Source organism: Marmota marmota, unplaced genomic scaffold (assembly GCF_001458135.2).
Source record: "Marmota marmota marmota unplaced genomic scaffold, marMar, whole genome shotgun sequence".
NCBI classification, from domain to species: Eukaryota; Metazoa; Chordata; class Mammalia; order Rodentia; family Sciuridae; genus Marmota; species Marmota marmota.
This window is the reverse complement of record NW_025999862.1, coordinates 3,812,701-3,829,141: the sequence shown is the minus strand read 5'-3', so window position 1 is coordinate 3,829,141 and position 16,441 is coordinate 3,812,701. Positions and strand designations below refer to the sequence as shown.

General features: G+C 37.2%; 1 protein-coding gene across 1 annotated transcript in view; it reads left to right on the top strand.

The window, feature by feature from the left end:
• The window catches only part of Vps26a (VPS26 retromer complex component A), a 38,898-nt gene extending 27,181 nt beyond the window's left edge, over nt 1-11,717 (top strand). Inside the window, 4 exon segments of the mRNA XM_015500554.2 lie at nt 962-1,068; nt 5,041-5,109; nt 7,053-7,195; nt 9,983-11,717. Of these exon segments, the coding sequence (XP_015356040.1) occupies nt 962-1,068; nt 5,041-5,109; nt 7,053-7,195; nt 9,983-10,096 (433 nt within the window). The 3' untranslated portion in view covers nt 10,097-11,717.
• Nucleotides 11,718-16,441: the final 4,724 nt, after the last annotated feature.

Here is a 16,441-nt window from a genome sequence, read left to right as displayed (position 1 = left end):
GAGGAGCCAATCAGCTAGATGTTGCTGGGGCCGCTGTGAGCCAATCATCAGCCGGCAGCTGGAAGTTTGCTGGCAGCTGGAAGTTTGCTGGGGCCCCTTTGGCTGTGGCTCTCAACAAGGTTCTTTGATTATTAAATAATATACAACAAAATCAGATCTGTGGAGGTAGCCCCAATTAATCTCTCTTTGAGGTCAGATTTGTTAGTTGTATTATTGTAGCATTTATAATGATGCTGTTATATAGAACGTTTTTTTTTTTTTTTAAGAAAGAGAGAGAGAGACAGAGAGAAAGAGACAGTGAGAGAAGAGAGAGAGAGAGAGAGAGAGAATTTTAATATTTATTTTTTAGTTTTCGGCGGACACAACATCTTTGTTTGTATGTGGTGCTGAGGATCGAACCCGGGCCGCACGCACGCCAGGCAAGCGCGCTACCGCTTGAGCCACATCCCCAGCCCTATATAGAACTTTTAATGTTGAAAATATCTTCAACTGGAGGCCAGTCTGGGCAACTTAAGCAAGACCCTCTCTCAAAATAAAAAGAACAATAAAAAGGGCTGGGGGTATAGGTCAGTGATAAAGTGTCCTGGTTCCATTTCCATTACAGTTGATCAGTCAGTCAATAAAATGAAAATATATTCATTCACTTGAAACAAATATTTCAAGCATAAAGAATCTAATTTTCTATTTGGTTAACTGCTTAGATTCTCTAGGCAATAAGTCCTAAGTAGGACCAACAATTCATCAGGCTAATTGTTCCCTCCGAGATATTGAAGGTCAAGTAAAAGTTTGATAGCATACTTTATCATAGTGAAATGAAAAGGGACCTGAAACATTATGAATAGTCAAAATGGTATTCTTAAAGTTGTTATCTTAAAGATACCTATTAAAGCCTTCCATGGCTTATTTCACTCTTTTTCTTGTTTTTAAAATATACTTAGTGATATGTATTCTCTCCCAATAGATATCATTTAAAGGATGTGATTGTTGGAAAAATTTACTTCTTATTGGTAAGAATAAAAATACAACACATGGAGTTACAACTGATTAAAAAAGAGATCACAGGAATTGGTAAGTTGAAGAAAGTATTTGAATTAAAATTTCCTTCTTTTAGTTGAAATTTTAGAAATCTCGAAATTTTATTTCAACATAAAATCATTTGATATCCACATTGGAAACTGACTTTGCTTTGCTGCCTATAAGAAATCCACTTAATGCTTTTTTAAAAACTGGTTTTTGAGCTGGGTGCAGTGGCATGCATCTGTAGTAGGACCACCTGTTCTGAAGACTGAGGCAGGAGACTCTCTTGAGCTCAGGAGTTCAAGGCCAGCCAGGACTTCACAGCAAGACCACATCTCTTAAAAATATAAAGAAATACATAAAAATTTGAATAGGTGGCAATTTCACTTTGCTCAACAAGTATGAAAGACTATATGGTAGCCAGGCATGGTGGCACATGCCTGTAATCCTGGTGACTAGGGAGATTGTTACAAGAGGATCACAAGTTAAAGACCAGCATGGGTAATTTAGCAAGAACCTGTCTCAAAGAATAAAAAAGGGCTGGGGGTGTGACTCAGTGGTAAAGTGCTCCTGGGTTCAGTCCCCAGTACCGAAAAAAATAATAAATAAATAGGGCTGGAAATGTACCTCAGTGGTTGCCTAGCATATATGAGGTCCTGGATTCAATCCCTGGTACAAAAAAAACAAAACAAAACAGTAAAAAGTATCATATTTCAATACTTAAGTTATTAATAGGTAATACATTTATAAGTTTTTAAATCCTCCTAGAAGCTGGGCACAGCAGCATGTGCTGTAGTGCCAGCTACTTTGGAGGCTGAGGAAAGAGAATTACTTGAGCCCAGGAGTTCAGGGTCAACCTGGGAAACAGTGAAACCATGTCTTTTTTGATAAAAGGTGAAAGATTTATACAACCTAAAGAGAAACCAGAGTATGAGACCCTATCTCTTAAAAAATATTTATAATTGGTTATCAAAATAATAAATATCTGGGGCTGTAGTTGTGGCTCAGTGTTAGAGTGCCTAATGTGTGAGGCACTGGGTTCGATTCTCAGCACTGCATATAAATAAATAAAGGTCCATCGACAACTAAAAAATATATATTTAAAAAAATGAGAAACATCTGTGATTTTTTAATCTCCATTTTTTCACATGCTAGCAAAAAATAAGTGATTTTAAGATATTAAAACACAACTTGAGCCAGGAGTGGTGGTGCTCACCTATAATCCCAGTTCCTCAGAGTATTGCAAGTTCAAAGCCAGCCTCAGCAACTTAGGGAGGCCCTAAGCAAGTTAGTGAGACCCTGATTCAAAATAAAAAACAAAATGGGCTGGGGATATGATACCAAAAGAAAAAAACAAATTAACAAAAAACCCCAACAATAACACAAAAACATTACTTGAGTTTCTCATTTGTTGTTTAAAAAGAAATTGTTTAAACTTTTTTTTTTAATATTTATTTTTTAGTCGTAGTTGTACACAATACCTTTGTTTATTTATTTTTATGTGGTGCTGAGGATTGAACCCAGGGCCTCGCACATGCTAGGCGAGCGCTCTACTACTGAGCTACAACCCCAACCCCTAAACTTTTTTCTTGATAAAAAAATTATGTTCTAGTATAGAAAATTTTTAGTTTTTGATACTGAGGGATTGAACCCAGGGGAACTTTACTACTGAGTAACATCCCCAGTTTTTTTTTATTTTGATGCAAGGCCTTGCTAAATTGCTGAGACTGACCTCAAACTTGCAATCCTTCTGCCTCAACCTATTGAGTCACTGGGATTACAACTGTGAGCCACCACTCCCAGCAATTGCAGAAAATTTTAAATGAGGCGTTGTTCCCTCATCCAGCTCTCCATCCTCTTAACCACTTCCACTGCTTCGGACTTGGGCAGCTTTATCACCAGAGTCCCTGAACTCCAGCTTTCTTTTTAACCTACTGCATTGCATCACCAGTGTGTCCCCCCATGTCAGACGCTGCCATGGACACTAGCTCTGAGATCACCACAGAAGACTTAGAGGAGAAGAAGTTGTGGAGGAGGCAGCTAATGAAAGGATCCCCCTGCTAATGGCAATGCTAATGAGGAAAAGGGGGAGCAGGAAGCTGACAATGAGGTAGATGAAAGAGAGGAAGAGGAGGAGACCATGGCAGCTGCCAAAAAATGGGCAGCTGAAGATGTCGAGAATAATGATATGTTGATGCCAAGAAGCAGAAGACTGATGAGGATGACTAGACAGCAAAGAATGAAAAGTTAAACTGATTAAGGAATAAAGAAAGTCCACTGTGAATTATTCACCCTCCACTTCCCATCTCAGAATCTAAACATTGTTACCTTTGGGTAGAGAGTGCTCCTGTCTGCCCACCTTGGGCACCATCTTCAGATGATGTACTTTTCACCACCCAATCAAAACCACAGTGTGAATATTGAAGACGGGAGGTGAAAAAGAACCAACACTTCAAGACCCTGAATTTTTTTCTTAAAAGTACTTTAAGAAAGGAAAATTTGTTCGCATTTTTTATTTACATTTTAATTTTTGTACATATTATTAGTAGTCAGCCATTTTTTTTTAAAGAGAGAGAGAGAAAATTTTAATATTTATTTATTTTTTTAGTTTTCAGCGGACACAACATCTTTGTTTGTATGTGGTGCTGAGGATTGAACCCGGGCCGCACGCATGCCAGGCGAGCGCGCTACCACTTGAGCCACATCCCCAGCCCAGTAGTCAGCCATTTTTAATGATCTTGAGCAGACAAGACTTTGGAGCGTTTTCCGTCCTACTTGTGATTTTACTTATGTTATTACCGTGTTCATTATAATCTCAAAGGAGAAAAAAAAAAAACGAGAAGAAAAAATAATTCGTTTTTTTTTTTTTTTTACCAGGGATTGACCAAGGGGCACTTAATCACTGAGCCACATCCCCAGCCCTTTTTTTATATTTTATCTGACAGGATCTCGCTAGGTTGCTTTGTGCCTTGCTAAGTTGCTGAAGCTGGCTTTGCGATCCTCTTACCTCAGCCTCCCAAGCAGCTGGGATCACATGCTTGTGCCACCACATCTGGCTAAAAAAAAAAAAAAAAATCTTATCCCAAGCATTCCAGTATTTTTTTTTTTTTTTTGGTATACTTACTTTCTTTTTAAATATTTTTTTTAGTTGTTGATAGACCTTTATTTTATTTATTTATATGTGGAACTGAAAATCAAACCCAGTACCTCACACGTGCCAGGCAAGTGGGCTACCACTGAGCCCGAGCCCCAGCCCCAGCCTTGTATATATACTTTAGCTATACTATAAGTAGTTGGTTTGTATGAGGTGGTTAAAAAGGCCAAAGATAGGGCTGGTGATATAGCTCAGTTGGTATAGTGCTTGCCTTGCATGCATAAGGCCCAGCGTTCAATCCCCAGCACTACACACACACACACACAGACACACACAAAAGGCCAAAGATAAAAATGGTCCCTCCCCCCTTATTTGTATATGAAGTTGCTCTTTATTTTTTTGGCCTCTTTGATGTATGTGTGAAACAATGTTGTCCAACAATAAATCAGAATTTTATTTTGCTAATTTGTTCTAACAAAGGAAAAAGAAAATTTTAAATACAAAAAATTTACTCATCAGCAACAACAGCCTTTAATCTTTAATACTAAGAGTAAGAGTAGATCAAGCCAGGTGCGGTGGCACATACCTGTAATCCCAGCAGCTTGGGAGGCTGAGGCAGGAAGATTTCGAGTTCAAAGCCAGCCTCAGCAAAAGCGAGGTGCTAAGCAACTCACTGAGACCCTGTCTCTAAATAAAATATAAAACAGGGTTGGGAATCTGGCTCTGTGGTTGAGTGCCCCCAATCCCCAGTACCAAAAAAAAAAAAAAAAGAGTAGATCAAAAACTATAAATGAATGAGGAACATTTTCACAAAATGGGGAAAAAATAATAGTAAAATAATGTGGTTGGAAATAGAAGAAGGTATAAGGCTGGGGATTATATTCTGGAAGTATTTAAATTAATGCCATTTACATTATTACATTTACCAGGACCCAGTACCACAACAGAAACAGAAACAATCGCCAAATATGAAATAATGGATGGTGCACCAGTAAAAGGTAACACTCTTCCCATTTACTTCTGTGTACGGCAAACAGAAGTGTTTTGGTCAGTTTAGTTTGTGAATATTCATTCATTATAAAAGTATTTATGAATTTCTTTTTCCCACATTTTTGTTGTTGCATTATAATTGTACATACTAACGGGATTTCTTGTTATATTTATGAATTCTTAAAATGGTTCTTATGATGATTGTTTTTTTAAGGATCTCTGTGTAGCTGCTGAGAAGACTGTAATAATACTTCCTAGTCGGAAATAAATTTGGTTAAATATTTCACTCAGTTCAAATTTAGAATTCAGAAGAGATAATTTTGTGCATCTCCTTTCTGGTTCTGAATTTGTAATTTTTTATTGTTTTCTGTTATAATAGTTCATCTTTGTACATCTTTTTATTCTCACATTGACCATAAGATGCAGTATAACTGAGCATTAATTCCTGTCAGATTTTGGAGTCGTCATAGTCTCTAAAAAAAAAAAAAGAGCAGTTAGTTCCCTAACTAGATAACCTTTAGTGTCTGAGACCTCCTGAGCTGATTTCAGGTTTGCACCACCACATTCAGCTGTAAAACTTACTTTTTATATGAAGTATTTATCATAAAACTTATTCTCATTTGAAAGACAGGCTTTGGTGAGTTTTGAATGAAGGTCTATATAACAGAAAACTTAAATCATAGTTAAATAGTAATTTAGAAGAGAAAGTTCACTCCATTAAGGTGGCCATAATGCTGTATAATTCAACATATGTAATTTATAATTTTAAAATAAGTTACATGATATTTGCAATTTCCAAATCAGTTGCACGTTATGGCACTACTGGAGAAAGTGTTTTGTTTCCCACAGGCATTCATTTGAAAGACTGTTGTATATGTAGGTTTTAAAAAAAAAAAATTTTGTCTGAATTTTTTTCACTTTGGAATTACTTCAAAAAGTAGCTACCATTTATGGAGTACAGGTTGTGGATGAGGCATTGCAGGTGAGGTGCTCTAAAGCTCCCTACCACTGTTCTTGTTAGGTGCGTATATCCTGTATTTTACACCTTGAAATTAAGGTGCCAAGGTTCAAAACTATACTAAAGGTGGGGGAGCTAATCATTGCAGAGGAGAGGTTTGAACCTAGACCTTTTTGACTCTAAAGCCCATATGTTTGTACTTATGTTATACAACATTACTTGCAAAATTTCACCACCCATACATTTTTATGAAGTGATGGATTTTATACCTTTCAACAAATAAATGTGCATAAAAAAATACTACATAAAATATTAAAAAGAGAACTTGCAAATAATTACTGTCCTTAGGAAAACAGAAACCATGTGAACTTTTTGGTAATGAAGGCATGTTGTCGTTCTGTACATGTTTGTTTTAGATGGATTAGTAAAAAGTTTTTAACATTTTACACATGATTAGAAATTAGGTAAACTTGTGAAAGTAGAAAAATAAACTAAACTACTGGCTGGCACTGTTGTAAAGTCTATGTATTTTAACCCACATAGCTCTTATAAATTCCCTATTGGAGGAGTATTGCTTGTCTTCATTTTACAGTGAGGAATTCGAAACAGAATAAGTCCTCAAAGCCAAGGTCTTATAGCCAGTAAATGGTGGAACTGAAATTTGACATAGGCATTTTGACTCTAGAGCATTGATTCTCATCAAGGGGCAACTTTGTCCTCCAAGTGACATTTGGTATTGTCTGGAGACATTTTTAGCTGTCATAGTTGGGGAGTGCTCCTGGCTTCTGGTGGGTAGAGGCCAAGGATGCTGCCAAGTGCATAGGACCTTCCCCATAACAACCAATTATCCAGCCCAAAATGTCAGTAGTGCCTATTGCTGCATCTCATGAGGAAGAGGAATGTAAGCATTAGTGTCTCCCCTGTAATGCTTAGTCCTAGGTTTTATGTGACTAATCATCTTTTAGAATTAAACGGAAATTGCTTTTATTTCAGGTGAATCCATTCCAATAAGACTGTTTTTAGCAGGCTATGATCCAACACCAACAATGAGAGATGTGAACAAAAAATTTTCAGTAAGGTACTTCTTGAATCTAGTGCTTGTTGATGAGGAAGACAGAAGGTACTTCAAGCAGCAGGTATGGTTCCACCCACGCTAGTCATTTTAGATGTAAAATCACCGAGAAAGCACTCTCTTTTCTAAGCATCATACTGGGCAGGTCGGGTGGGGGAGGTTCTAAATAATTTAAAATACTGAGGGTATAATAAAGAGTAGGTATTGTGATAGACCTCTCCCCAGTCATTCTGTAGGATTCTGAAATGAGCTGTAATTTTTCAAGGCTTTTATTTTTTTCTCTTAAAAAGCTTTTTTTTTTTTTTTTTTTTTTAAAGTAGAAACAATATAGCAGTACTTGCTGTTCAAAAAAATTCAAGCAATTAAGAACAAAGAAGGTGGGGCTGAGGCTGTTGCTCAGTGGTAGAGCATTTGTCTAGTATGTGTGAGGCACTGGGTTTGATCCTTGGCACCACATAAAAATAAATAAATAAAATAAAGGTATTGTGTCCATCAACAAATGGAAAAAAAAAAGAACAAGGAAGTAAAGGCCAACAAAATTCCTTTTAAAAAATCAATAGTTTCTTGAATGTTTTTCTCATCAATTATTATAGATCTCCATGGTCACTTTTTTTTTTGGTGGTGGTGGTACTGCAGACTGAACTCATGGCTTTACCTGGGCTTAGACAAGTACTCTACTACCTAGCTACATCCTAGCCCTTTATTTATTTATTTTAAAGAGAGAGAAAGAGATATTTTTAAATATTTATTTTTCAGTTTTCGGTGGACCCAACATCTTTATTTTATTTTTATGTGGTGCTGAGGATCAAACCCAGCGCCCCTGCGTGTTACCACTTGAGCCACATCCCCAGCCCCCCTAGCCCTTTATTTTAAGATAGGGTTTTGCTAAGTTGCTTAAGCTAATCTTGAACTTGTGATCCTCCTGTCTCAGCCTTTTGCGCCTAGGTTGTTGTATTTTTTTGTTGTTGTTGTAGTTGTTATTTTGGTGCTGGGGATTGAACCCAGAGGCCCATAACTACTGAGCCATATCCCCAGCCCATTTTATTTTTTATTTTGAGACAGAGACTGGTAAGTTGCTTAGGGCCTTGCTAGTTGCTGAGACTGGCTTTGAATTTGTGATCCTCCTGCTTCAGTCTCCTGAGCCACTGGGATTACAGGCATATGCCACCACACCCAGGATTGTTTCTTAATGAAGGCTACATTTGAAGGATTTGGAGGTTTTCATTTTTCCCTTATTAAGCAGTTTTGTTATAAATGTACGCGTGTTGACTCAGCCCTAATACTTCTTTTTTTTGGTACTGGGGATTGAATCTGGGGGTGCTTAACTACTGAGCCATATCCCAGCCCTTTATTTTATTTAGAGACAGGCTGTCCCTAAGTTGCTGAGGCTGGCTTTAAACTCGTGATCCTATTGCCTTAACCTCCTGAGCCACTGGGATTTCAGGTGTGCACCACCACATTCAGCTCTAAAACTTACTTTTTATATGAAGTATCTATCATAAAACTTGTTCTTATTTGAAAATCAGCCTTTGGTGAGTTTTGAATGAAGATTTATATAACAGAAAACTTAAATCAGTTAAATAGTAATTTAGAAGAGAAAGTTCAGGGAGGGGAGGGGGGGATAGTAGGGGATAGGAAAGGCAGCAGAATACAACAGTCATTAATATGGCATTATGTAAAAATTGTGAATGTGTAACTGATGTGATTCTGCAATTTGTATTTGGGGTAAAAATGGGAGTTCATAACTCACTTGAATCAAATGTATGAAAGATGATATGTCATGAGCTTTGTAATGTTTTGTACAACAAAAAAAAGAAGAGAAAGTTCACTCCATTAAGGTGGCCATAGTGCTGTATAATTCAACGTATGTAATTTATAATTTTAAAATAAGTTACATGACATTTGGAATTTCCAAATCAGTTGCACGTTATGGCACTATTGGAGGAAGTGTTTTGTTTCCCACAGGTATTCATTTGGAAGGCTGTTGTATGTGTTGTTTAAAAAAACAAAAAACAAAAAAAACCACTAGCTAGTCATCACTTGATGAAGGAGATTATGTTAGGAATTGGTTAGAGTTAGGATTTAGGCAGAGTAACAAGGATTTGATTATGTAAGGGAAATGCTAGGATATTTGGCGTACATTACAGGTAGAGAGTGATTGATTTTGACTGGTAGGGGAGAAGCATGTATGGAGGGAAGCTGGTCGTGTTTTAGATTTAGGATATGGAGGGCCCTGAATATGTTTGGAGATTTATCCTGAGGCACTGATAACTATTGAAGAGTAATTCAAACAATGTTTTACAAGATTAATCTGGTAGTGATATGAAGGATGAATTAGAAAGGGGTCTCAGGCAAGAGCCATCTATGAGGAAGTTGGTTTAGTATCTAAGGTTGAAATGACAAAGAGTTTGAACTTGGATGAGGGTAGTGTAACAAGAAGCCACAGGATAGATTTTAGGACTTTCTTTAAAGCAGTAATAGCCAGGACTTTGTTCCAGATTTGACTGGCAATGTTGTGCCTGATGCTGGTTCAGGGAGCAGGGAGGCATAAGATACAGTCCAGGATTGAAATCAGAAGAAAGTGGCTTAGTCAGGAAAGATTTTATTTATTTATTTATTTATTTATTTTTTAAAATTTACGTATGTGGTGCTGGGGATCAAATCCAGGGCCTTGTGCATGCAAGGCAAGCATTCTACCAATTGAGCTGCATCCCCAGCCCAATCAGGAAAGATTTTGTAGAGAGAAATTTAATTGTGTTAAAATTGAAGTAGCAGTCAGTATTTCCATGGTGAAAATTGAAGACATAATGGAGAACATTAATTTGTTGCTATCTCGCACTTACTTTTGTAGGAAATCATCTTATGGAGAAAAGCTCCTGAAAAACTGAGGAAACAGAGAACAAACTTTCACCAGCGATTTGAGTCTCCAGAGTCACAGGCATCTGCTGAACAGCCTGAAATGTGAACTGAAAAGAAGGGGAAAAAAAAAAAAAAAACTGTAACTGTTGAAATTAAGTTCAGCAGGTTAAAGATGGTTGCAGCTTGTAGGGGCGGGGTGGGGGGAAGCCAAAACTCCATGCATAACAGTCTTCCTTTATCTTACAGTGCTGCATTTACTTTACAGTATAACTAAATGTACGTACCTACATTTTACAAAGTGCTTTCTTTGAGACACTGGAGATTTCTTAGGCTGCCCTTATTTTTTTTTTTTAACTGCACACTTTGATGATGAGCACTCAGATATGCATCAGCATAAACATTAAAGATTTTCATGCAGGTAGGCTGGGATTTGTAATTTTGCTTTCTTTCTGCATAATGTTGATTATAAATCTTTTTCTCCTTTTTTTTCTTTTTTGCTAATGATTACCTCTTACTCTCTCCATGCAAAAAATCAAATATTTTGTGTTAAAATAAAACTAGAAAACCTGATTAGCCCTTACATCCTGCAAAGACTTAAAATATAGCATCTCGGTGTTTTTGAGAATTCCATTTGTTTTTATGTATGTATTTGAGAAATGTATATGAATTTTTTCATTGTAGGTGTTTCTGGGTCTGCCATTTCATGGCTTCTTGTGTTTTATCCTCTTTGAAGTCTTTTATAGTATGAATGTAAAATTTTTTCCCAAGGGATGAGATGGCTTTTCATTTTGGCACTTGTGTCCCACTGCCTCATATTAAGTAACCATTTTGCTACAACTTTCCAGCAGTACTACCATATGTGTTCTGCAGTGTGGAGTTGATGTATGTTGGCATTTTAGAACTTGCTAAAACTATATGAATTTTTCCATAAATACTTTGAAACATGTGTATATATATATATTTTTAAATTTAAAGAGTCTTTTTGCCACATTTATGCAAATATCATTTTCTTGACTTTACAAATTTGTTCTTTTTACTTTTCAGTGGAAAATTTGGGGGACTCAGGAGGAACTTGTGAAGCATGTAGCTAACCCAGATATGCACAGTTTCATGTTTGTTAAACTGGAGCTTTGGCTAGTTCAAACTCCATTAAACTTCACCAGTCTGTTTTAATTTTTTTTAAACACTAAAGTCATTTGTTCAACATCTCTTAAAAGAAGGTTGCAGTTATCTGATCATATATATGGGATCTGATCTCAAATACACTAAATGTGGAGCGTGGGAACCAAAACAAAGCCTCCTATGTGAAAACTATTTTCACTTATGGTTCATTGGTTTTTGTACCAATATTTAAAAATACTTCAGTGCAAGTTTTGTCAGTTAACCTTACTTTATGAGTAAGCTAAATAATCCAAATTACATTTCTTTAAACCTGTTTTACTACTATGGCACTTTGATAAAATGGTCAGTAACCAACTTTATTTACTGGCCAAAGGTTCCATGTACCATGTGCTGGAGCATCTATTTTAAATGGGGGTATCTATGAATGGTAACGTTTTCCTTCATGTAAGTGCCTGTTCAGAGTTTCAAAATTTAAAAATGCCAAATATTTTCATGGTCACTTGCATGTAGTAATCTAGAAAATATTCAAAGATTTTGAAAACCAAGTTGTATTTAACCAGCCTCAAATTGTGCAACCATGTATAATAAAGAATTTGAAACAGAAACTGAGCTTGCAGTTTGATTAAAATAGCTTTATTTTCAAAGTCTTGTCATTGTTAGAATTAATGTTGAGGATCGGATCACTCAATAGTTTAGGAAGCTACAATTGTGACAAATTTTCATAAGTAATACCAGTTTGTTTTACATAGTTACATAAGGCTTTTAATTGACTTAAAACACTTGTCATATACAAGATGCTTTTTCACTTTGCTGGAGACTTTTTGTTGCATAACCAACTTGAAAAGTAATCTGAATTCAGTATTTGATAATTTGAGTCCAAAGTGATCAGTAACTGGGCTTGGTGGAGCACACCTGTAATGCTAGCAACTCAGGAAGCTGAGGCAGAAGGATCACAAGTTCAAGGCCAGCCTCAGCAATTTAGTGAGGCCCTAAGCAACTTAGACCCTGTCTCAAAATAAAAAAAAGGGCTGGTGATGTAACTCAGTGGTAGAGCATCATATGTATTCAAACCCTAGTACCAAAAAAAAAAAAAAGAAAAGTGGCCAGCTAGAAATAATAAACTGAAAAAGAAATCTGTGTTTTTAGTAAAGAATACAATGCCTAATAACCAGTTCAGTGATTCTCATTATGGCTGCATGTTAAAATCATCTTAGTAGCTTTTAAAAATAACCATGGTTGCTGGGTACTGTGGTGCACACCTGTAATCCCAGCAGCTCGGGAGGCTAAGGCAGGAGGATCACGAGTTCAAAGCCAGTCTCAGCAATTTATTTAGTGAGGCTCTAAGCAACTTAGTTGAGACCCTATCTCTAAATAAAAGATAGAAAAGGATTGGGGATGTGGCTCAGTGATTAAGCACCCGTTGGTTCAATCTCAGTTACCAAAATAAATAAATAAATAAACAAACCATGGCCGGATCTCACTGAGACTACTAAAACCAGTATCTCAGAGACTAGGACATTTAAAAAAAAAAGGGTTGAGAAACACTAATTTAGACCTTCAAGTGGTTATTTCCTCTCATTAGTGAAAAATTTTCTTATTTTGATACAGGTGAGGAACACTTTTCCTCTATACTGTTACACTAAGTGCTTGGAGACGGTGCATTAAATTGACAAAAAGAAAAAATACACAAAAGAAAGAATCCATTTTATAACATGAGGGTTCACAAAAATGTGATTCAAAGAAGTGGGTAGGATTTGGGGTTTATTATATGCCATCTTAATAGAGGAAGTGTGGGGAGAAAGGATATTTTAGAAGATAAATGGGTCCTTAGAATACCAAGAGGATAATTTTTGTGATACTCTATTTTTGGTGTGGTGCCCACTTACTGTCTCTGGGGATAAAAGTCAGTTTTCCCTAACTGCTCCTGGGGAAGGGATTTGTGGTAACTAAGTTCTTTTGAGAAGTTCAGCTTATAAGCAGATTGTGATTTCAGGGATACCAAATGCCTTCTCAAAATATTTTTTATGCCTTAGAGGCCTATTCTGGACCCTTTCAATATGGATCAATTCTAATTACAATTTGATAAGTTCTTTGCTTTCCATTTATATTCAATTGAATCTCTTTAGTATGCATAAAGACACCCTCCAGTGACTATACCAGTCAGTATGAGAACTTAATATTTTAAGTTTCAAACCACATATAAAAGCCAAGCATGGTGGCGCACATCTATAATCCCAGCGGCTTGGGAGGCTGAGGCGAGAGGATGGCAAGTTCAGAGCCCCTCAGCAAAAGCAAAGCATTAAGCAAGTCAGTGAGACCCTGTCTCTAAATAAAGCACAAAGGAGGGCTGGGGATGTGGCTCAGTGGTCGAGTGCCCCTGAGTTCAATCCCCATTTACCCTCACCCTCACACACACACACATACACATACAAAATATTAAGGAAAATGTGCATCCTTCAATACAACCCTATTTTTAAGACTTGAGGTCCTATAAGCATTATTTTATGTCATTTTACCCAAAGTCTTTTAGTGATTGAGTTACATCCAGGATAAAATTGGAATTCTACATTGCAGAACATACCTTCAGCTGCAGTTATGCCAGACTTCTAGGAGACGGCCCACTCCTGCATGCTAAGTTTCAGTAAGGCTGTCCTAGCAAATCTTGCCTGACCCCTGTCCTAGCAAAATTTGTCCTAGCAAATCTTCACCTCCAAGTCAAAGAGTTGTCTCTTTATTCTGCCAAGACATGCTGTGTACCCCTCTGAGACTAAATGACACTTTAAAAAAGACATTTTTTTGTGTGGTGGGGGGAGTACCTGGGATTGAATTCAGGGGCACTCAACCATTGAGCCAAGTCCCCAGTCCTATTTTGTATTTTATTTAGAGACAGGGTCTCACCGAGTTGATTAGCACCTTGTAGTTGCTGAGGCTACCTTTGAACTTGCGATCCTCCTGCCTCAGCCTCCTGAGCGGCTGGAATTACAGGTGTGCACCACCAAGCCTGGCCTGAAAAGACATTTTGATATCTTTTTAATGGTTCAAGTCTGTGGATTTTAAGCCTCTTGAGGGCTCATGCTATTTTGTCTTGGTGTACTCTGCTCATCACCATATTTGAATAAATAGATGAAGCTTATTTTCTTGCAGATTATAAAATTAAAAGTGCTCACCTTTAGGAAAAATGTAGGTCCAATGTACAATTAAATTATGGATAAGAACAATTTTTCTTCTCTATTAGAATAAAGAAATGAACTGGGTTCTCTAGCAGTGTTATCAGGTCCTAAAGAGAAAGCAAGACAGAGCACAGCAGGACCTTGAGGGTACTTTGTAGAACTTCCTGTATAAATTCTGCGGACAAATCTGGTGGATGTCTCCCCCTCCAGGTGTAGGGGAAATGGGCCAAACAGCCTCTAAGACTCCCTTCCTGCTCTAACATACCATGATTCAATCAATAAATCTTAAAAATTCACTTAGGATTATAGGTGTCTAGATCACAAATAGCCTTTGTCTAGGGAAATGCTATAAACTTCAAATTACAGAATTTTATAAGCAATATGTGAGGCGTGGAAATCTATAAGATGTTCTTTTGTGAGGTCTTCAATACCAGGTTTTGTTAATACAAAAAGCAGAAAAGAGAAAACTACATTTATTTGTATTCATGCATGTGTTCAACTCATTTACAAAGAATCTGTTAGTACATTCTCATTTCCGGTACCCTAAGGAATTAAAATTCATAGAATAATGGGTCTCAAAGCATAGGCCCCTAGACCATCAGAGTTGCATCACCTGGAAATGTTAGAAATGCAAATTCTTAACCCCAACCTAGACCTGCTGTATCAGGAATTTCAGAGGTGGGCCCAACAATATTTTTTAAAACAAGCTTTCCTAGATTTTGATGCGCCCTAATGTTTGAGAACCATTGGTTTAGAGATACATTCTTAGTTTTAGTGCTATGGTAGAGGCCATACAGCTCCCTATGGCATATTAGAGACGCACCCAATGTGTTTAGACCTGACAGCAAAGGCATAACAGATGTGTACTTCTGGCATGAATAGAATGGTAGCTGTGCAGTAGAGAGATGGGGCTAGAAGAGGCATATAGAGAAAGCCAATTCAGGACTGAGCTTGAGTGCCCGCCCTACAAATGAATGGAGTGTGGGCTTTATCTGAACACTTAAATTGAGAATCACTGAAGGATATAAAAAGCCAGATTAGTGTTTTCAAAAGAGCATATGAAGCCTCTGCCAAGTATGGAAGAAAGGTTGACAAGGACATCAGTTATATGATCATTCATTCATTCAATAAGCAAAACATGTATGGAGGTTCTAATGTGTGCGAGGTGTTCATTATACATACTTGGTGTTAGGAATCTCTCTCCAAAGAGAGTGGCATGTTTCTGTTTCATAAAGGCAAAAGTTTCATGCTTTTTAATTTAATATTTACAGTAGAATTCCTTAATAAATGAAGAGGAAACCTTGTATGTATTATAAAATTCTGGCTACACTTTTATAAACTGCAAGGAGGTACAAACAAAGTTATTATTGGACTAGTCTGGCCCAATAATTAGTATCCTGTTCCTGTCCAAAAAGTCCAATGGTTTGGAATGACACTGTAACAACAACCGCACCCCCTTCACCCCCACAAAAAAACATGCCAAAAGCCATGCAGTATTCATCCGTAAGTATAACTGTACATTACTCCCCCTCTGGAGTATTTCCACTAGTGTTAATATGTTGTGGTGAGAATATGTACTTACAAGCCAAAAAGATTTAGATTAGCATCTGACTCTGCCACTTAATACTATTTTGGGGGCAGGTTACTACGCTAATAAATTCTATCTGTAAAACTGGCGGCAGTATCTCTAAATGGTTGTCAGGAATATGAACAGACTTAAAGGGAACATCATCACTCTGGCTTCAGTTGTGTTTTAAATGTTAGTTTTCAGATTTAAACGTTATGTAAGCCTCATTTTTGGTTTCCATACCTAATAATCCAATTTTTAAATGCCTTTTTCTATTTCCCTTCCCCTTTTCTATCGGGGATTGAACCCAGCCAGGGGTGCTTAACCACTGAACCACATCCCCAGCATTTTTTTTTTGGAGACAGAGTCTCACTCAAGTTGGGTAGGGCCTCGCTGAATTGCTGAGGCTGACTTTGCCTCAGCCTCCCGAGCCGCAATATCTCAATGTTATAGGGGAGGTGAAACATTTTAACAACTTGTTTTGAGCTTCTGTTGCAGCCTCATGAGAATACAGTATCCAATTAACACAAATGAAACTAAACTTTGGCCCTGTGCGGCATACACCTTTGCTATGTAGTTGTGACACACCAGA